The following is a 21,627-nucleotide window of genomic DNA, read 5'->3' as shown; positions in this document are numbered from 1 at the left end:
GAAGGACGAAGCATGCCGGGTAAATCCAGTCACACGTAAAGTTTTAGCTTTGGGGGAATGTCTTTCACCCTTACTCTCACTATTGGTTATTATATCAGCGTAGAAAAGTACTCAGACTTTTCAGAGTGAAACCAACAATGTTATTTTAATACCTCCAAGTTTGAAAAATAAAAAAATTTACATACAGAAAGTTATATTACTAAGGAATTTCCTTTATATAGGAAGTAAATGTATCTTTTGTTTCAGAGTTAATGACGAAGATGTCAGACTAATGTTATGGGATACGGCAGGTCAAGAGGAATTTGATGCAATAACAAAGGCATATTATCGAGGTAAATTGTGGGGAGTTTTGTTTGTTTGGACACGTTCTTTTGGCTAAACAATGAACATTGCTTTTTTGTTTGTTTCCCATAGAAAGGTTTCTCTGTAAGAATACTTAAATTAATTTCAAAGCATTTTTTAAAATGCCAGGTCATTATTCTTCTAAAGATCTTGTTGAGTGGTAAGTAACACTTTGTACTGTAGACAGTTTGTCTCTGCCCTTAGAGTTACATGACATATAGGCATTCCCAGACCTAACTGTTAATGCCTACCTCTGACCCTGTGGAAGTGACTATACAGTCAGAGTGGAAACTATCATGTAGAAAAGCAAAGCCTCTGCAAATAAGGTGACATTTTGTTACAACACGTGAAATTTAATGTGCTGTAGGAGGTCAAAGAAGTGTGAGGGACGTGTAACCGGAAAGAGCTACAGCTGCGGGACTTAGGACTCTAAAAGGTAGGGTCAAGAAAAGCTTACGTTTCTACTTACACCACTCACAGAAATCAACTCAAAATGGATAAAAGACTTAAATGTAACTCGTGAAACCATAAGCATCTTAGAAGAAAACAGGCAGTAAGCTCACCTACTTCTCTCACAGCAATATATTTGCTGATTTATCTCCACAGGCAAGTGAAATAAAAGACAGGATAAACAAATGGGACTATATCAAACTAAAAAGCTTTTGTACAGCTAAAGACAGTATGAACAGAATAAACCACACAATGGGAGAACATATTCGACAATACGTCTGATAAAGGGGTTAATAACCAAAATGTATAAAGAACTTGTAAAACTCAACACCAGGAAGACAAACAATCCAATCAAAAATGGGCAAAAGAAATGAATAGATACTTCTCCAGAAAGGACGTACAGCCTGACCAGGCAGTGACACAGTGGATGGAGTGTCCGACTAGGATGCGGAAGACCCAGGTTGGAGACCCCAAGGTCGCCAGCTTGAGTGCGGGCTCATCTGGTTTGAGCAGAGCTCACCAGCTTGGACCCAAGGTCGCTGGCTCCAGCAACTTGCTCGGTCTGCTGAAGGCCCACGGTCAAGGCACAAGAGCGAGCAGTCAATGAACAACTAAGGTGTCGCAACGAAAGAAAGGACGTACAGATGGTCAATAGACGGATGAAAAAATGTTCAACATCACTAATCATTAGAGAAATGCAAATTAAAACCACAATGAGATATCACCTCACACCTGTCAGAATGTCTTATTAACAAAACAACACACTATAAGTGCTGGCAAAGATGTGGAGAAAGGGGAACCCTCCTGCACTGCTGATGGGAATGCAGACTGGTGCAGCCACTGTGGACAACAGTATGGAGATTCCTTAAAAAATTAAAAATCGAACTGCCCTTTGACTCAGCTATCCCACTTTTAGGAATATATCCCAAGAACACCATAGCACTGTTTCAAAAGGAGAAATGCACCCCCATGTTTATGGCAGCATTGTTCACAATAGCGAAGATCTGACCAAGTGTTCGTCAGTGGACGAGTGGATTAAAAAGCAGTGGTACATTTACACAATGGAATACTATGGGGCCATGAAGAAGAAGGAAATCTTACCTTTTGTAACACCATGGATGGACCTGGAAACTGTTATGTTAAGTGAAATAAGCAGAGAAAGAAAAACATCATATGACCTCACTCATTTGAAGAATCCAATGAACAATGTGAACTGAGGAATGGAATTGAGACAGAGGAGGGATCAAAGGGACCAGAGGAAAAGAGGACAAAGGGAAAGGGGGTGACAGGATGGGATAAACCTGAAGGGAAGGGGGGAGGGTGCTAGCGGGAGGGGGGCTAGGGAGATGTTGAGGGGAATACGGGGGAGGGGGGATGCATTCGGGGCAACACTAGAATCTATGTAAACACAATTAAATTTTAAAAAGAAAGAAAGGCTTACGTTTCTAAGTGTCCAGTACATTTTCCTATAAAATTTTGTACTTTTTTTGGCATTTAAAACGGCATTTTTTAGCCCTGACTGGATAGTTCAGTTGCTGAGACCATCATCTCGAAGCATAGAGGTTGCCGATTCGGTCCTGGGTCAGGGCACATACAGGAACAGCTCAATGTTCCTGTCTCTCTCTTCCCCTTCCTCTCTCACTGAAATCAATAAATAAAAATTTTAAAAAATAATAAATAAAACAGCATTTTTAGTGTTTTTCCAACTGCCAATCGTGATTGTAATGAGAACAGTGTAACTGCAAGCTTTATCTAACACCATGTAGCATTATAGTCTTTTGATGCTTTTAAATGTACATCTTGTTTTTTACACTTTTGAAAATGTGGGATTTATTATAATAATGACAACAGAGGTCTAATAAGTGTGTAATTACACTAACTTATAAACAACCAAAGAAGTTGCCTTTCTAAATTGGTACCAAGGAAATTTGACTTCCACTACCTGCTCTAAGAAAACATTTTGGTTCCTTGAGAAATAAGAGGTACCCCTCTTGGGTGGCACCTTAATAATGTCACCATTCCGCCCTGCTCACTGTTTGCTGTGTTTGTAAAGGCTTCCCGTGGCTTGGATCATTGCCTCTTTGGGGGTACCAGTTTGGCTCTTGAGCACTAGCATCATGGTGTGGGGTGATATCATGTTATTACTCCCTAGAGCTCTTAAAATAGATGGTATTCTTGTCAAATTATAAATTTCGTGACCATTGATAGTGTGGATTATCGAGTCCTAAATATGTACAGTTTATTCCTGAGTAAAGGTTATTTGTATTTTTTTAGTGGGGTTATTACCACCACAATTGCTTCCCGCCCTCTCCCCAGACAATACACAGAAAAAAATAAAACAAAAAACCTAGGTGAAAACATCAATAATAATAGGAATACATGATGTTGTCTTTTCTTTTTACCCACCTAGCTTTTTTCTCTGTTAAGTCTTGCTGTGAAATATATGCTTTTTTTTATGAGGGCGAAAATAGGTTGAACTATTTTTTTTTTAAGTTTTTATGACTTGATATGGTCATATTACTTTTTAACCAGTATGTTATGTTTGGGGAATGTATTTATTATTATGCATCTCTAATTCACAAAGGCAAAACTATGTGAATCTACAATTATCCCCAAATAAAGTTTAACTTAAAAAAAGAGAAAACTGATCAAATGCCAAAAAATGATTTGATTTGTGCTTGACCAGGCGGTGTTGCAGTGAATAGAACATCAGACTGGGACACAGAGGACCCAAGTTCAAGATCCCGAGGTTGCCATCTTGAACGTGGGTTCATCTGGTTTGAGCAGAGCTCACCAGCTTGGACCCAAGGTCCGTGGCTTGAGCAAGGGGTTACTCGGTCTGTTGTAGCCCCACCGTCAAGGCACATATGAGAAAGCAATCAATGAACAATTAAGGTGCAGCAACGAAAAATTGATGCTTCTCATCTCTCTCCCTTCCTTTCTGTCTATCCCTATCTATCCCTCTCTCTGTCTCTGTCAGATAAATAAATAAATAAATAAATAAATCCTGACCAGGCTGTGGCGCAGTGGATAGAGTGTCGGACTGGGATGTGGAAGGACCCAGATTCGAGACCCCAAGGTCGCCAGCTTGAGCGCAGGCTCATCTGGTTTGAGCAAAGCTCACCAGCTTGAACCCAAGGTCTTTGGCTTGAGCAAGGGGTTATTCAGTCTGCTGAAGGCCCACAGTCAAGGCACATACAAGAAAGCAATCAATGAATAGCTAAAGGTGTCTCAACGAAAAACTGATGATTGATGCTTCTCATCTCTCTCCGTTCCTGTCTGTCTGTCCCTGTCAATCCCTTTCTCTGACTCTCTGTCTCTGTAAAAAAAAAAAAAAAAAATTATTTGTATTGAATATATAAAGAAAAAGGAGAAAATGTTGGAACCATACGGTTAAGTAGATCATTTGGGTCCCTGATTAAAACAAAAGAAGACCAGGCAGCAAAAAATTCCTTAATTTGTACTATAGTTGATGTATTAATGCTTTCTCCATATTTGCAGTAAGATTGTGTTCAACATTATTATCTCTTAATTTTTTAAATTTGGTCCATTCAGTTTGTTGTGTATTTCTTTTTTTTGAGAGAGAAGAGACAAACAGGGACAGACAGACAGGAAAGGAGAGAGATGAGAAGCATCAAACTTGTTGCATCATTTTAGTTATTCATTGATTGCTTTCTAATATGTGCCTTGATTAGGGGGCTCCAACTGAGCCAATGACCCCTTACTCAAGCCAGTGACCTTGGGTCTCAACCTACCATGACCATGGAGTCATGTCTATGATCCCATGCTCAAGCCAGTGACCCTACGCTCAAGCTGGTGAGCCCGTGCTCAAGCCAGCAACCTCAGTTTCAAACCTGGGTCCTCAGTGTTCCAGGTCGAAGCTCTAGCCACTGCGCCCCGCCTGGTCAGGCTGTTGTGTACCTCTTTTGGTACTTTTAGGTGACCACAAATCATACTATTTTTCTTTAATATGTCTACAAAAATCATTCTGTGCCAGAAACTTAAAAGAGCCCATAATTAACATTTACATCTTAATTTACAACAGGTGATTTTTAAATTTCTTTCCACTTTGTTTCATTTGGACTAAAAAGCTTTAAACAGCTTTGATTTCTCTATAGTTAATATTTTAACTTAAAGTAATCTTAAGCATATAAGTAAATATCTATTAAAAGCTTTTCTTAAAAAGTAACTTTTTTAGCCAACTATGTTAATATGGCAAAGAGGGTGGGATAGTGAGTCAGGTCTTAAATTTCAGCTTTTCCTAAGTGATAAGAATAAATGTTTATCACATCTCAGTTTGAGTTAAGAAACAGTGGAAATTATGCCTATTTGAGGAATGGCGCATTGAACTTCCTTTTATGCTTTCCTTCAGGGTTCCCTCAGAAAGCTAACAACAGAAAAGCAATTTCAAACTGACTTAAATTACAATGGTTTGTTAGTTGTTCAACAGAAAAATGGAAGAGCAGAGCTTGCGGTTGTGTCCCTGGCTTGCCTCCCTCCCTGCGTGGGTTCCTCCTCATGCTGGCTCTTCTCTGGGGTGCGAGGTTGCTACCATCAGCAGTGGAAGACACTGGTTTTCACATCCCTGGTGGAGAGGGCTACTGCCCACAACAGCGGATCAGATGTCCTGAGCTTTTAGCTGATTAGGCCACCCTTGACCAGATTACAGTAAGTAGTCAGCGGAATGGGATCACCCTAATGGGCTGGGTGCATTTAGGGCCTCGCCTCCCAAAGCAGAGGGGACAGTTATCCTGTCTAAACCAGGCCTGCTGTTCCAGGGGGAGAGGTGTTCTCAGGAAAGGAGGGGAACTGGATGCCAGTTAGGCAGCCAGGTGATATCTCCTACTAGTAGTGCAGATTTTGAGAAGATGTATAAATAGAAATGAAGACCAGGAAGCATAAATTAAGATGCGGATTCAGTGGTGAAACACTAGACTTGATGAAATTATGGCTTATTGCTTTATGTCCTATTTTTCAAGATACATAAAAATTTTGTAAATTTAATTTTTAGAAATGAAAAGTTTGGCCCTGGCTGGTTGGCTCAGCGGTAGAGCGTCGGCCTGGCGTGCGGGGGACCCGGGTTCGATTCCCGGCCAGGGCACATAGGAGAAGTGCCCATTTGCTTCTCCACCCCCCCCTTCCTCTCTGTCTCTCTCTTCCCCTCCCGCAGCCAAGGCTCCATTGGAGCAAAGATGGCCCGGGCGCTGGGGATGGCTCCTTGGCCTCTGCCCCAGGCGCTAGAGTGGCTCTGGTCGCGGCAGAGCGACGCCCCGAAGGGGCAGAGCATCGCCCCCTGGTGGGCAGAGCTTTGGCCCTGGTGGGCGTGCCGGGTGGATCCTGGTGGGGCGCATGCGGGAGTCTGTCTGACTGTTTCTCCCCGTTTCCAGCTTCAGAAAAATACAAAAAAAAAAAGAAAAGTTTAACTGTAATTCATTTATTTTTTTGTTTTATTTTTAATTTTATTTAGAAAATTAACTTTTAACAGGGTGACATTGATCAGTAAGAGCACATAGGTTTCAGGTAAACATTTCTATAGAATTTGAACTGTTGATTATGTTGTATACCCATCACCCAAAGTCAAATCATTTTCTGTCACCTTATATTTGTCCCTCTTTACACCGTTCCATCAACCCCTCCCCCAAGTTTCCCTCCCCCATGTCCCCTTCCCCCTGGTGACCACTTCACTTTTATCTATGTTTATGAGTCTCAGTTTTATATCCCACCTGTGTGTGAAATCAGACAGTTCTTAGCTTTTTCTGATTTACTTATTTCAGTCAGTATAATGTTCTCAGGTTCCATGTTGTGGTAAATGGCACTATATCATTTCTTATGGCTGAGTAGCATTCCATTGTATATATATATACACCACATCTTTATCTATTCCTCTATAGAGAGACACTCTGGTTGTTCCCATGTCTTGGCCACTGTGAATAATGCTGCATTGAACATGGGGGTGCATGTGTCTTTATGTACCAATGTTTTAAAAGACCTATTATACTAAAAACCATCACTCAAAGGCATTGTTGTATTCTTTGAATGATGATTTCATTGTATAGTGAGACATGTTGAAACATGACCTCCTTGTAAATAGGTTAGAACAGAGCACAGATCATATTAGGAAGCCTTTGGGGATCCCACATAATCCCTCTTCAGCTCTTAAAAAAGTCTAGCCTAGGCAGAAGAAAGCATACATAGTACAGAAAGTTATATACAATGTAAAATAGATTTTCATTGTATTTTTTTTACTGTGATTGGTTCTAAGGAAAAGATGTTTTTCTGCAACATATAGAAACAAAGTTACAGACTTGAGACCTATTATCCAAGATTATGCACAGAAGCAGAAAACCTTTAATTTTTTACATTCTTTTTTTTTTATTTATTTATTCATTTTAGAGAGGAGAGGGAGAGAGAGAGAGAGAGAGAGAGAGAGAGAGAGAGAGAAGGGGGGGAGGAGCTGGAAGCATCAACTCCCATATGTGCCTTGACCAGGCAAGCCCAGAGTTTTGAACCCGCGACCTCAGCATTTCCAGGTCAACGCTTTATCCACTGTGCCACCACAGGTCAGGCTAATTTTTTAAAATGTATTTTCACAAACATAAATTATTTTAAATCGTTGGAAGTGAAATAGCTTTGAACAAGAAGCTATTTATAAATTATAATTATAAAACGCAAGAATTAGCCTATATAAGTCTCTCAGATTTATTTTGAAATTATGATCATAGAACCAGTGATCAATCGGTTTATTGAATAATTTGTATGCTTTAGATTACAGAGTATCAAAGAGAATAAGGAACAAGCATTTTATATCTAGAGTAATAGCTAATTAATATAGAAAGCCTGTGTTTCTGATTGGTCGTTGCTGTGTTCTGTAGAGCAGTGTTTCTTAAGTTTTAATGTGCAGATGAATTACCTGGGGACTTGTTAAATGGAGACTCTATACTCAGTAGCTCTGCGGAGGCTCTGAGATTCTTTATTTCTGCACTACCCAGGTGGCACTGAGGCTGCTGGTCCTCAGCTATACTCAAACTAGTCTAGAGACCATCTTGTAGTGTCTTTCAGCTATCTGAGAGTAGAATTACTCTACATATTATGTGTCTTTGGATTATTTTCTGAATTGCATTCAGATCAGAAATAGTAACTTTTTTGAATGATCTTATTAATAATAAGCATTTATTATTGGTGATCTTATAATTGACTCCCCAAAATTTATTTACATCTCTGTTTCCTGATGTGTGGATAAGAAGGTAGTTTGTTAACTATTGGAAGTGATTCCTTTGTGGGTTACTGGTATCTAAGATGGTTAGGAAGAGGATTGAATAGTAGAAAACTAAAATTCTTTGTGCCTTTAAATATAAAGGTATTAGATTTGCCCAAATGACTACAACAGAGAGAAACTAACTTTCCTAAAACTGAATGGTTCCAACACATAACAGGAAGTCGGAGGAAGAAAAAGAACTGAAAACAGTGTAAGGGCATTTTTGAATTAAGAATATTTATAGTAGTGGCCTGACCTGTGGTGGCGCAGTGGATAAAGCGTCGACCTGGAAATGCTGAGGTCGCCGGTTCGAAACCCTGGGCTTGCCTGGTCAAGGCACATATGGGAGTTGATATGTGCTCCTCCTCTCTCCTCTCTCTCCCCCTCTCTCTCCTCTCTAAAAATGAATAAATAAAAAAAGAATATTTATAGTAGCATGTTGAACAGGGTACAGCTCATAAAGTGACCAAAATGCAACTTTTGTTTTGTCTGTCACCATTCCTTTATATTTGATTAGGCAGTAGGAGGAGGTGAAGTCTTTCTTTTTTTTTTTTTTTTTTCCTTTTTTTAAATGTTTATTAATTTTAATTTATTGCATCAACATGGATTTTTTTTTGTTTTGTTTTTTGTTTTTTTTTTATAAATTTTTATTAATGGTAATGGGATGACATTAATAAATCTAAGTAATCAAGGAACTACCCTCAAATACAATTTTACATTTTGCTCTATAATTAATGGTATTTTTCTTTTTTTCTTTTTAATAAATTTTTATTAATGGTAATGGGATGACATTAATAAATCAGGGTACATATATTCAAAGAAAACATGTCTAGGTTATTTTGTCATCAAATTATGTTGCAAAGCCCTCGCCCAAAGTCAGATTGTCCTCCGTCACCCTCCATCTAGTTCTCTGTGCCCCTCCCCCTCCCCCTAACTCTCTCCCTCCCTCCCTCCCATGTCCTCCCTCCCCCCCCACCCTTGGTAACCACCACACTCTTGTCCATGTCTCTTAGTCTCATTTTTATGTTCCACCAATGTATGGAATCATGTAGTTCTTGTTTTTTTCTGATTTACTTATTTCACTCCTTATAATGTTATCAAGATCCCACCATTTTGCTGTAAATGATCTGATGTCATCATTTCTTATGGCTGAGTAGTATTCCATAGTGTATATGTGCCACATCTTCTTTATCCAGTCTTCTATTGAAGGGCTTTTTGGTTGTTTCCATGTCTTGGCCACTGTGAACAGTGCTGCAATGAACATGGGGCTACATGTGTGGTGAAGTCTTTCTTTGACCCTCAGTGAAAACCCCCTTAGCTCATGGCTTTTCTGGTCACTCTCAATAATGTTATTCAACTGCCTGATGGTTATTTGTAGTCATGAACATGATCTCAATTTGGTACTTAGATTAGTCCTGTGTATTAATCACAACTCCAAACATATAAATAATTGAGCATTAAATCTCTGATCCTTTCTGGGGTTTTGGCGGGCTGGTACCTGTGGTGTGGAAACGAGAGTTGGTGCCTTGCCTCCTCCAGCTTGCTTCTCTAGCTTGCTGGAGATGTTTATTCCCCTGGGTCAGGCCTAGGGGAAGAGCAAATTGGGAGGCAAGGGCACTGTGGTGTTATCTTTGTCCGATTTGGGGCCTTCTGGGTGGCAAATGTTTAAAGACAATTCTCTAGCTAGTTGTCATGGATTCCTTAAAGGTTCTCATTCCTGGGGATGTTTCTTCAGGGCAAACGTAGACTTCTTTCATGCATTTGGCTTTGCTCCTTTGTGGGACTCAGCATTCCACCTCCATCTTCCTTTATGCTAAGCTCGCATCACGTGAGAAGTGGCGCTAATGGACATGATTTAAAGTGACCCCAGCGGGCTTATCTCTTAGACGTGTTTCCATACTTGTGCCCTCCTTGTCTGACCATCAGGGGGAGTCAGTTACGCTCACACACAGCTCTCTTCTCTTGTCTGTTGGTCTGTGTTTTCCCTCTTGTTCCGAGCCCTGGCATCTCTCTGAGTCTTGCATCGAGGCAGGATCAGTCCAGAGAATCCCCCGGTTGCTGTGACTACTTACCGGGCTCCATAGGGGTCTTGCTGGAGTCCATCCCTCCAGGTTGAAACGCAGAAGGTAATGGTAGCACTCTTCCCCCAGCCATCCCACCTCTTGAAAGAGAGAGGGGTTGGAGTGGACAGTACTTTCTCTGAAGAAATCATTTATAATTCTTCTTCCTTTTCCCTTCTCATTCTTCCTCATATGTGCCTTGACCGTGGGCCTTCAGCAGACCCAGTAACCCCTTGCTTGAGCCAGCGACCTTGGGTCCAAGCTGGTGAATTTTTGCTCAAACCAGATGAGCCCGCGCTCAAGCTGGTGACCTCAGAATCTCGAACCTGGGTCTTCCGTATCCCAGTCCAACGCTCTATCCACTGCGCCACCACCTGGTCAGGCTCCCTTCTCATTTTTAAAAAAAATTCTTGAAGTGCTCAAGGGAGTTCCAGTGAATTGTAGGATTTATAGCTATTTCCTTTGTAAATTCTGCAAATAATAATCTCACACACATTTTGGAATCTGGTATTTGTGATTGGTTTTATTGGTACCTTAATCAAAAAAGGGCCCTCTTTTAACTTTTTTAAGTATATATTAGAAAGGGCTTTCTAAATTTTTATTGACTTTATTGAGGTGACGTTGGTTAATAAAAGTATATCCGTTACAGTGTACAATTCTATAATACATCTGTACATTGTATTGTGTATTCACTAACCCAAGTCAAGTCTCCTTTGATCATCATTTTATCCCCTCTACGCCCTCCCTTCTGCCAGGAGGGGCAGAGAGCTTTGGTGGGCAGCCCCCAGGGGTGAGAAGCTGGAGCTGCAGCTGCGCACAGGGACCTGGGTAGGGACAGAGCCCTGGGGTGCTGCCATGGTGGTCTGACAGGTAGCAGTCCCGGCAGAGAAATGAAGCCACAGAGCTTTGTTTATTTAGGGTTTTCCTAAACACAAAGGAACCATAATGCATTACAATTTGACAGAATATTTCCTATGGATGGGTGATTTCAGTTAGGGAAAATTAAAACAAATAGTCCAACATTTGTCAGAATTTTTATAGAACTGCAAAAGTCATCCAGGTTGTGGGTTTTTTTTCATTTTGATTATATATTTTGGTTTAATAAGATGAGTTGGTTGCAGCATTAATCTGAAGGCTTACTATCAAGGTAAGCCATTCTGCTTCAGAGATATGGGTACTTTTTTTCTAAAGATTGTAATTACTCTTAATAAAAACTACATTCAGCTGATTTAAAAAAAGTGTTATTACTCTTGTTACAACTTATCTCTGTCATCTTTCAAGTTTTATACTTTCTGTAGGCTTTTTTCCTATGTTCTTTCTTCCTGTACATTGAATAGTCTCCTTTCCTCCTGTGGTTTAAGAGGCACACATCCTCTCGTTAGTCTTAGCTCCTTTATGAGTTTGAGCTTTCCCACCTCCCAAGACACACCCAAAGCAGTTTTTGGCACAACACGGTGAGGATAATTTATTAGGGAGGCGATCCCGGGAGCAGAAGTGAGAGAGAGAGACTACGGAAAGAGGGAGAAAAAACTTGTAAAGGGTGTATTAAAGAGCTAGTTAGAACTGTATCCCATCCCCCACAAGTTGAAACTTACCCACCAGAGGCTTTAGTTCCCCTTAGAGCAGTGGTCCCCAACCCCTGGGCCGCGGACCAGTACTGGTCCGTGGGCCATTTGGTACCGGTCCGCAGAGAAAGAATAAATAACTTACATTATTTTCATTTTATTTACAATATATTTAAGTCTGAACGATGTTTTATTTTTAAAAAATGACCAGATTCCCTCTGTTACATCCAAGACTCACTCTTGACACTTGTCTGGGTCATGTGATGCATTTATCCGTCCCACGGATAAAGGCTGGTCCATGAAAATATTTTCTGACATTAAACCGGTTCGTGGCCCAAAAAAGGTTGGGGACCACTACCTTAGAAGATTTGATGAACCAGTGGCCCCTTTGGAAGTGTCAGAAAAAGCCCTGAGGCAGGAAAGCAGGAGCCCCTGCAGCAGACATGGAGGGGGGCACTGGCAGTGGGGCAGTAACTGTCTCGGTAGCCGCAATGACAGCAGGGGCAGAGGGGACGCACGCAGGTCCTCCAGTGTCTGCTATGTGTATTTATGTTTACCTACCTCTCTTGATTGCTTAAATGTATCAATATTACATCTTTCTCCTCTTCAGACAGCCACCCGAGCGTATCCCCATATTACATCTTTCTCCTCTTCAGACAGCCACCCGAGCGTATCCCCATATTACATCTTTCTCCTCTTCAGACAGCCACCCGAGCGTATCCCCATATTACATCTTTCTCCTCTTCAGACAGCCACCTGAGCGTATCTCCATATTACATCTTTCTCCTCTTCAGATGGCCACCCGAGCGTATCCCCATATTACATCTTTCTTCTCTTCAGACAGCCACCCGAGCGTATCCCCATATTACTCTTCTCTTCAGACAGCCACCCAAGCGTATCCCCATATTACATCTTTCTCCTCTTCAGACGGCCACCCAAGCGTATCCCCATATTACATCTTTCTCCTCTTCAGACAGCCACCCGAGCGTATCCCCATATTACTCTTCTCCTCTTCAGACAGCCACCCGAGCGTATCCCCATATTACATCTTTCTCCTCTTCAGACAGCCACCCGAGCATATCCCCATATTACTCTTCTCCTCTTCAGACGGCCACCCGAGCGTATCCCCATATTACTCTACTCCTCTTCAGACGGCCACCTGAGCGTATCCCCATATTACTCTTCTCCTCTTCAGACAGCCACCCGAGCGTATCCCCATATTACTCTACTCCTCTTCAGACAGCCACCTGAACGTATCCCCATATTACTCTTCTCTTCAGACAGCCACCTGAGCGTATCCCCATATTACTCTACTCCTCTTCAGACGGCCACCTGAACATATCCCCATATTACTCTTCTCCTCTTCAGATGGCCACCTGAGCGTATCCCCATATTACTCTTCTCCTTTTCAGACAGCCACCTGAGCGTATCCCCATATTACTCTTCTCCTCTTCAGACAGCCACCCGAGCGTATCCCCATATTACTCTTCTCTTCAGACAGCCACCTGAGCGTATCCCCATATTACTCTACTCCTCTTCAGACGGCCACCTGAACATATCCCCATATTACTCTTCTCCTCTTCAGACAGCCACCCGAGCGTATCCCCATATTACTCTACTCCTCTTCAGACAGCCACCTGAACGTATCCCCATATTACTCTTCTCTTCAGACAGCCACCTGAGCGTATCCCCATATTACTCTACTCCTCTTCAGACGGCCACCTGAACATATCCCCATATTATTACTCTTCTCCTCTTCAGACGGCCACCTGAGCGTATCCCCATATTACTCTTCTCCTCTTCAGACAGCCACCTGAGCGTATCCCCATATTACTCTTCTCCTCTTCAGACAGCCACCTGAGCGTATCCCCATATTACATCTTTCTCCTCTTCAGACGGCCACCTGAGCGTATCCCTATATTACATCTTTCTCCTCTTCAGACGGCCACCTGAGCGTATCCCCATATTACTCTTCTCCTCTTCAGATGGCCACCTGAGCGTATCCCCATATTACATCTTTCTCCTCTTCAGACGGCCACCTGAGCGTATCCCTATATTACATCTTTCTCCTCTTCAGACGGCCACCTGAGCGTATCCCCATATTACTCTTCTCCTCTTCAGATGGCCACCTGAGCGTATCCCCATATTACTCTTCTCCTCTTCAGACAGCCACCCGAGCGTATCCCCATATTACTCTATTCCTCTTCAGACAGCCACCTGAACGTATCCCCATATTACTCTTCTCTTCAGACAGCCACCTGAGCGTATCCCCATATTACTCTACTCCTCTTCAGACGGCCACCTGAACATATCCCCATATTACTCTTCTCCTCTTCAGATGGCCACCTGAGCGTATCCCCATATTACTCTTCTCCTCTTCAGACAGCCACCTGAGCGTATCCCCATATTACTCTTCTCCTCTTCAGACAGCCACCCGAGCGTATCCCCATATTACATCTTTCTCCTCTTCAGACGGCCACCTGAGCGTATCCCTATATTACATCTCTCTCCTCTTCAGACGGCCACCTGAGCGTATCCCTATATTACATCTTTCTCCTCTTCAGATGGCCACCTGAGCGTATCCCCATATTACTCTTCTCCTCTTCAGACAGCCACCTGAGCGTATCCCCATATTACTCTTCTCCTCTTCAGACAGCCACCCGAGCGTATCCCCATATTACATCTTTCTCCTCTTCAGACGGCCACCTGAGCGTATCCCTATATTACATCTTTCTCCTCTTCAGACGGCCACCTGAGCGTATCCCCATATTACTCTTCTCCTCTTCAGATGGCCACCTGAGCGTATCCCCATATTACATCTTTCTCCTCTTCAGACAGCCACCTGAGCGTATCCCCATATTACATCTTTCTCCTCTTCAGACGGCCACCCGAGCGTATCCCCATATTACATCTTTCTCCTCTTCAGACTGCCACCCGAACGTATCCCCATATTACATCTTTCTCCTCTTCAGACAGCCACCCGAGCGTATCCCCATATTACATCTTTCTCCTCTTCAGACAGCCACCTGAGCGTATCCCCATATTACATCTTTCTCCTCTTCAGACAGCCACCCGAGCGTATCCCCATATTACTCTTCTCCTCTTCAGATGGCCACCTGAGCGTATCCCCATATTACTCTTCTCTTCAGACAGCCACCGGAGTGTATCCCCATATTACTCTTCTCCTCTTCAGACAGCCACCCGAGCGTATCCCCACGCTCCTTTGGTCCCTCCCCGCTCAGTACCCCACCCACTAAGTAAGTAATTTTGAGGTTGTTACACATATACTTTGTATTTTATCCTTTGACCCTTAATTTTGTAAAAAAAAAAATGTTATGTTTTTCTTAATCATTCTTGCTGTCCATGTTTCTAGAACTACCTACATAGTTTTTCTTTTTTTGTTTTTAAAAATTACTTGCTTTCTCTAAGGATTTTGTTTTGTTTTGAAGTGTCAAAGATTTTGTATACCTGGAAATACCCTATTAGACCCTTGAATTAAATGCCAGTTGATTAGATATAAAATTCTAGGTTTAAAGCTAACAAAGAGTTTTATAATAAAACTTAAATAAAAGTTAAAGTATGATTAAATAAGTTTTTGTAGTTTAAATAAATATTAGAGTTCAGTAAATATAAATATATGTACCAGTATACTAGTGAGGTCCTCCGCTTATTCTCCTTCAGTTTTGACAGAGTCTCAGGTGTATCTCCCTGTCTCTCTTCCCCTTACAAATTTTGTAGAGTTTCATCTTCAGCTTAAAACCTGTCTAGAGTAAGGAGCATTTTCCCGGAAGAAGCCTCTGCTTTTACAGCAGTACTGGCCTGCTGGTTTTCTCCAATCGTGCTCTTCCTACAGTGTTCCCTCTGCTGATAAACCAGCCTGTACTGGCCTGAGAGTGTCTTAGGAGCACAGGCACATGTCTGAGACTTAGGAGGAGACTCTCAGACCTGAGGTGTCTGGAAGGGAGGCCTCAGAAAGAAAACGTGCCTGAATCCAGGATGTCCTCTGGTCACCTGCACACCATGCTGCCCGGCGCAACGGCTAGTCATTTGTGAAGGCGCTTCTTCCAGAAGGTTGCTGCTTACACTTAATTTTAGATACTATTAACCTAATGTGATTGTTGATAGATAAAATGATAAAATATTGCTAATGATACAGTATGGGAATTAGACAGTTACACATAATAAATGAAACTTTTTCCTCTATTGTATATGTTTTTCTCTTGGCTCTGGTTTTTTGTTTTTTGGTGTTTTGTTGTTTTTTTTGAAACAGAGAGAGGGACAGATAGGGACAGACTGACAGGAAGGGAGAGAGCTGAGCAGCATCAACTCTTTGTTGCGGCACCTTAGTTGTCCATTGATTGCTTTCTCATACGTGCTTGACCAGGGGGCTACAGCAGAGCAAGTGGCCCCGTACTCAAGCCAGCAACCCCGCACTCAAGCCAGATGAGCCCATGCTCAAGCTGGCAACCTCAGGATTTCGAACCTAGGTCCTCTGCGTCCCAGGCCGACACTATCCACTGCATCACTGCCTGGTCAGGCGGCACTGGTTCTTAAATGATGTTCATTAGCATCATTGGCGCTAAAGTAAGGTAATATATAGGTTTTTTTAAAAAGTAAATAGAATAAGAAAATTATGATTCTTATATGTTTTCCTAAGTCTTTGCTAAAAGAAATTAAGAAGCAAATGATAAATATTAATAGGAAGAACTTGGCAACAGCCATTCATTGATGCTTAGTTTGCCATTCTCTCTAGGTCTTATAACATAATTAAATATATTGGTATTTCATGTTGTCCTGCCCCCCAAAAGTGTATAATTTTGAGGGTACTTTGACACTTTTCCAAGTTTGAGAAACACTGTTCTTGGTCAAAATTGGTTCTGGGAATTAGAAAATAGAATTTATATGTTAAAAAAAGCAGAGTGCTAAAAGATGAGTTCAGTATTTATTTACATAAAAATTGTTTTGATAGGTAAAAACTGCCCTCACCCTGCATGGGACTGTTTCATTAATATAGGTAACATATATATTTTGTGACCTTACAGGAGCCCAGGCTTGTGTGCTGGTATTTTCTACCACAGACAGGGAATCTTTTGAAGCAATTTCCAGTTGGAGAGAAAAAGTAGTAGCGGAAGTTGGAGATATACCAACTGTCCTTGTACAAAACAAGATTGACCTCCTGGATGATTCTTGCATAAAGAAGTAAGATGGCAACTTTTGAGGGGGTGGTGATAATTCTATGAAGGTAAAATCTATTTTAATTTTTGTAGAGACTTACAAAATTTGAGGAAGTTTACTATATAAAGAGTGCCTTATACTTAAAATCTCTGTGAGCTATTTTGTGTGATGGGTTTGGTTTAAAAAAAGTTCATACTGAATTCTAAGTAGAGAAAATTGAAGGACTAAAAATTTGAAGGCCCTTTTAGACTCCTAGTCTTAGGTCTTTGTACCACAAACCCCATTCTACATTTTAGTCAAATCTAGATATAGTAAGACTATTAAGAAAGATGCTTTAGTATAGAGTAAGTAGATAGCTGACGTTGATGAGTTTAAATAGGTAAGTAGATCAGCTTCATACTGTTTTGTACATTCAGAACTATTAAGCTCAAATTTGTGAATGGGTTTAGCATTCAGATAATTATTTTTTGTAAGTATTTGCTCATTGTATAATTAAAGTTTTGCTAGCTTTGAAAATCTTTGCTTTTTTTTTTTTTTTTTTTTTCCTGAAGCTGGAAACGGGAGAGACAGTCAGACAGACTCCCGCATGCGCCCGACCGGGATCCACTCGGCATGCCCACCAGGGGGCGACGCTCTGCCCACCAGGGGGCGATGCTCTGCCCCTCTGGGGCGTCGCTCTGTTGCGACCAGAGCCACTCTAGTGCCTGGGGCAGAGGCCAAGGAGCCATCCCCAGCGCCCGGGCCATCTTTGCTCCAATGGAGCCTCGCTGCAGGCGGGCGGGGAAGAGAGAGACAGAGAGGAAGGAGAGGGGGAGGGGTGGAGAAGCAGATGGGCTCTTCTGTGTGCCCTGGCCGGGAATCGAACCTGGGACTTCTGCACGCCAGGCCGACGCTCTACCACTGAGCCAACCGGCCAGGGCCTCTTTGCTTGTTTTTTTACCTTTATGTTTTTATGTTAATTATCTGTTGCAATATAGCAAATTTGTCTAAAACTTAGTGGCTTAAAACAACTAGCATTTATTATTTCAGTGTCTGCAGGTCAGGAATTTGGGGTGGCTTGGAGGTTGTTCTGGTTCAGTTTTTCATGAGGGTGCAGTCCAGATGTCAGCTAGGTGTGTGGTCACAGGAAGGGTTGACTGGGGCTGGAGGGTCTACTTCCAGGATGGCTGCTTGGCTGTTAGCAGGGGCCTCAGTTCCTTGCCATGTGCGCCTCTCTCTAAGGCTGCTGGAGTGTCTTCACAGTGTGGCAGCTGGCTCCCCACAGCAGGCATCCCAGAGAGAACAAAGCAGAAGCCATATGGCTCTCACGACCTTGTCTCCAAAGCCACGCCGTATTGCTTCTGTATAGTACTGATCACAGAGCAGCCCTGGTCACAGTGTGGAAGGAGACTGCACAGGGGTGGGGGGTCGGATGGGATGGGATCATTGGGAACCATTTTGGAGCATAGCCACTATAGTCAGTAAAATCAGGAGTCCACAGTCAGGAGTCATAATAACACTAAAATTAGGAGTCTGCTCTTACAGAGACAGTCATTACTGTACTGACTTTGACTTTGGCAGCAGTGGGTTTCTAGCCAATAAGAGTAAAATAAGTATGCAGTATATGATTTTCAGAGTGTAATTAAACTCAAATTTTTTAAAAACAAGAGAAAATTGTTATTTAAAGAAAAGTGATGTTTTGCTATTTTAAGGCTACAGTTTAGTGACTATATAGAAAAGTCTGTTGACAGTTAATGGTTGGTGGTGATCCCCCAAGAGGAGTGAATACTAAACACTCTGTCCAGGCACTGAGAACACAGCTTTCACTGTTCTGCAAGGCCTGACAGCCCTCCTCCCCAAGCTGTATCAGTAAATGTAAGAAAAGTGATTTTTTTAAAACGAGTTATCAGCAAGTCCCTTCGTAAGCATTTTTCTAACTTGATGCACAGCGAGGAAGCCGAGGCCCTGGCGAGACGGCTGAGGCTGCGGTTCTACAGGGCGTCCGTGAAGGAGGATCTGAATGTGAGCGAAGGTAAACTGCCTTTCGGACCAACTCCCTGCAAGTTCCTATTATTCTTCTTCCTACTTTTCTGTTGTGTTGTTTAGAAAATACTGGACATGAGAGTAGAATTTTCTTGTTACCTATCATTAAGAAAAATTCAAAGGCATGATGCTTCTTTGAATTAGAGTTTTTAATTATTTACTAATGTCTTGGAATACTTACTATTCTACAGCAAAACTATTTGGGGTGTTTGTTTTGTATTTTATCTTTTTTTTTTTAAGTGACAGGAGGGGAGATAGTGAGCCAGACTCGCGCAATCGCCCCGACTGGATCTACCTGGCAACCCCTGTCTGGGGCAAATGTTTGAATCAACTGAGATAATTTTAGCAGCCTGAGCCGATGCGCGGACCAGCTGAGCTATCCTCAGTTCCCAGGCCAACACTCAGACCATTCAAACCCCAGGCTGCAGGAGGGCAAGGGTGGTGGAGCAGATGGTCGCTTCTCCTGTGTGCCCTGACGGGATTAAGCCCAGAACGTCGTGCGCCAAGCCGATGCTCTATCTATTGAGCTACCGGCCAGAGCCTGTTTTGCATTTTATCTTTAAAAATATAACTATATGTGTGAGTGTGTAGGCATATATGTATTTCATGCATACCTCTTTAAATTACTGAATTGTTTAGAACGCCACAGTAGTGGATATTCCATTAGGTCATTACAATGACCTTAATTTGTTTAATAATATTTCCTGGTTTAAAAAAATGAGATTACAAAAAGGTAATCGTTTTTCTCACTCCAGAATTGCTGCTGATTTTATTAGATAGCAACTAGATTGTTGCTTGGGTATCTTCTGGATAGTTATTTTCACAAAGACATGAGACATCTTTTCAAGACTAAGTCATTTAATGTTGTTCAATATTAATCACTATTCAACTTAAAGCTAAAAAGACAATGATTACAAATATTATTTCATTTCTTTACTAACAAAATGCTGCTATATATTTATCACTATTGCCATTCACTGTACTTAGGTATTGCTCAAATAAATTTTAAAAGTTGAATTTTTTAACTAGATTATATGCTTGTAAGTCTGTTAATTTTATATTTGTTTAGGAAATATAAATATTATAGTGATGTGAAATAACACATTTTACCTGCATAAGTCATACTGAGCTAGGTAGGGTTTTTGTTCTTGTTTTTCTTGTAGTTTTTAAATATTTGGCTGAAAAGTATCTTCAAAAACTCAAACAACAAATAGCTGAGGATCCAGAATTAAGACATTCAAGTAGTAACAAAATTGGTAAGTACCCAGGAAATTTTAGACTCTGTTGACCTGGTAAATTTATTTTCCATTCATGATTATCATATTTACTGTTATTTTATACAATGTTTAAGAAATGTGATTAGAAAGTGTTAGATTGGTGATTATTAAGTTTAGGAGTATCTGGTTTTTTATTAAAGGTACTGGTATATTGATTCTCGTCATGGAACACATTAAATAAAAGATTTCTTCATTCCAGTATTTAAAAACAGTCTCGCCCGTCTGTCCTGTGCGGCCTTGTGCCCACTGTTATATATGTATCTTTTACCACTTCTGCCAGGCAGCTAGCTTGCTCTTTCTTGAACATTCTTAACACTGTTTTTACTTAACTCACTTTGCTCATTTTCCTTCTTCCATCAAGAATGATCTCCCTTTCTCATCTTCTGTCAAAGAATTGTTCATTCCTCATGGGCTCTCTAGAAAGCTCACTCAACTATATAGCTGGCCCCATGTTTTCTTCTAGATGGACAAGATCATTGCCAGGTGTCTTGTTCCACCTTCTTCATGTAGTTCCTCCTTCTATAAGCTACATGTAATCAGTCCTTTGAACCATCTGTGGGATCTTGTGTCTCTTTTATGGCTCTTAACATATAATGCCTTATAGCATTACTTCTTTGTATAACTCACCCCACTTATTAGATTGTAAACTGTTTTATTTTAAGATAGTAAACATCTTGTGGGCAGGAATTGGTTATAGTTAGTTACCCTTTGTATTGTTGATAGTGTCTCTGGCCCAGAGTTCTGTGTATCAAAGATGATAAACGGTTTATAAAGACCAGCTCAGTTCAAAGTGGAAACTATAATAGTTAAACTCTTTTCCCTATTTATCCATTTTATCTAGTCATGATTTTATCTGTACACTATTTAATTGTCATTTTAGCCTTGATAGGAAAATCCTGCATTACTATCAGCTTTTACATATGTAATATTTTTATTAACATAAAATTTCACAAATACTGCTGTTAACCACAAATCAAGTATTCTTGAGGAAGTTATATGATGTAAAGTTAATAAGTGAAATTATTACGATTATCTTATTTATTGATTCCATATTTCCAAAATGGATTGTTAGTGAAAAGATGCAGAGCAGTGTGTAGAGTACATCACCATTTGGATAGCAAAGGGAGGGAAAAAAAGAATATATATGCATTTTTGTTTACCCTAATGATAAAATATCTCTGAAAGGATACATAGGAAAAATTGATAAAAAACATCCATGCCAAAGGTTGCTGGCTTGAAGCCCAAGGTCACTAGCTTTGAACCCAAGGTTGCTGGTTTGAGCCAAAGGTCCCTGGCTCATCTGGAGCCCCGTGGACAAGGCACATATGAGAAGCAATCAGTGAACAACTAAAGTGATGCACCTATGAGTTGTTGCTTCTTATCTCTCTCCCTTCTTGTCTCCTTTATCTTTCAATAAATAAATAATGAATGAAATGAAAACAAAAACTTAAAATTGTAAATAGTTGGAAATACTACTGATT

The 21,627-nt window shown here is 41.2% G+C and overlaps 1 protein-coding gene across 2 annotated transcripts in view; it reads left to right on the top strand.

Moving 5' to 3' along the window:
* Positions 1-21,627, top strand: part of RAB23 (RAB23, member RAS oncogene family) — a 59,729-nt gene that overhangs the window by 11,174 nt on the left and 26,928 nt on the right. For both annotated transcript variants that reach the window (XR_010728202.1, XM_066252861.1), the window contains exons 3-6: positions 247-332; positions 16,715-16,871; positions 18,776-18,858; positions 20,033-20,125. Coding sequence is in view for 1 of the 2 variants with exons in the window: in XM_066252861.1 (XP_066108958.1) it covers positions 247-332; positions 16,715-16,871; positions 18,776-18,858; positions 20,033-20,125 (419 nt within the window). In the remaining variant the exon portion in view is untranslated. The remainder of the gene's footprint in view (positions 1-246; positions 333-16,714; positions 16,872-18,775; positions 18,859-20,032; positions 20,126-21,627) is intronic.

This window comes from Saccopteryx bilineata, chromosome 1, assembly GCF_036850765.1.
Source record: "Saccopteryx bilineata isolate mSacBil1 chromosome 1, mSacBil1_pri_phased_curated, whole genome shotgun sequence".
Classification (NCBI taxonomy): domain Eukaryota; kingdom Metazoa; phylum Chordata; class Mammalia; order Chiroptera; family Emballonuridae; genus Saccopteryx; species Saccopteryx bilineata.
Note: the sequence above shows the minus strand (reverse complement) of the source record. Positions and strands in the feature narration are given on the sequence as shown.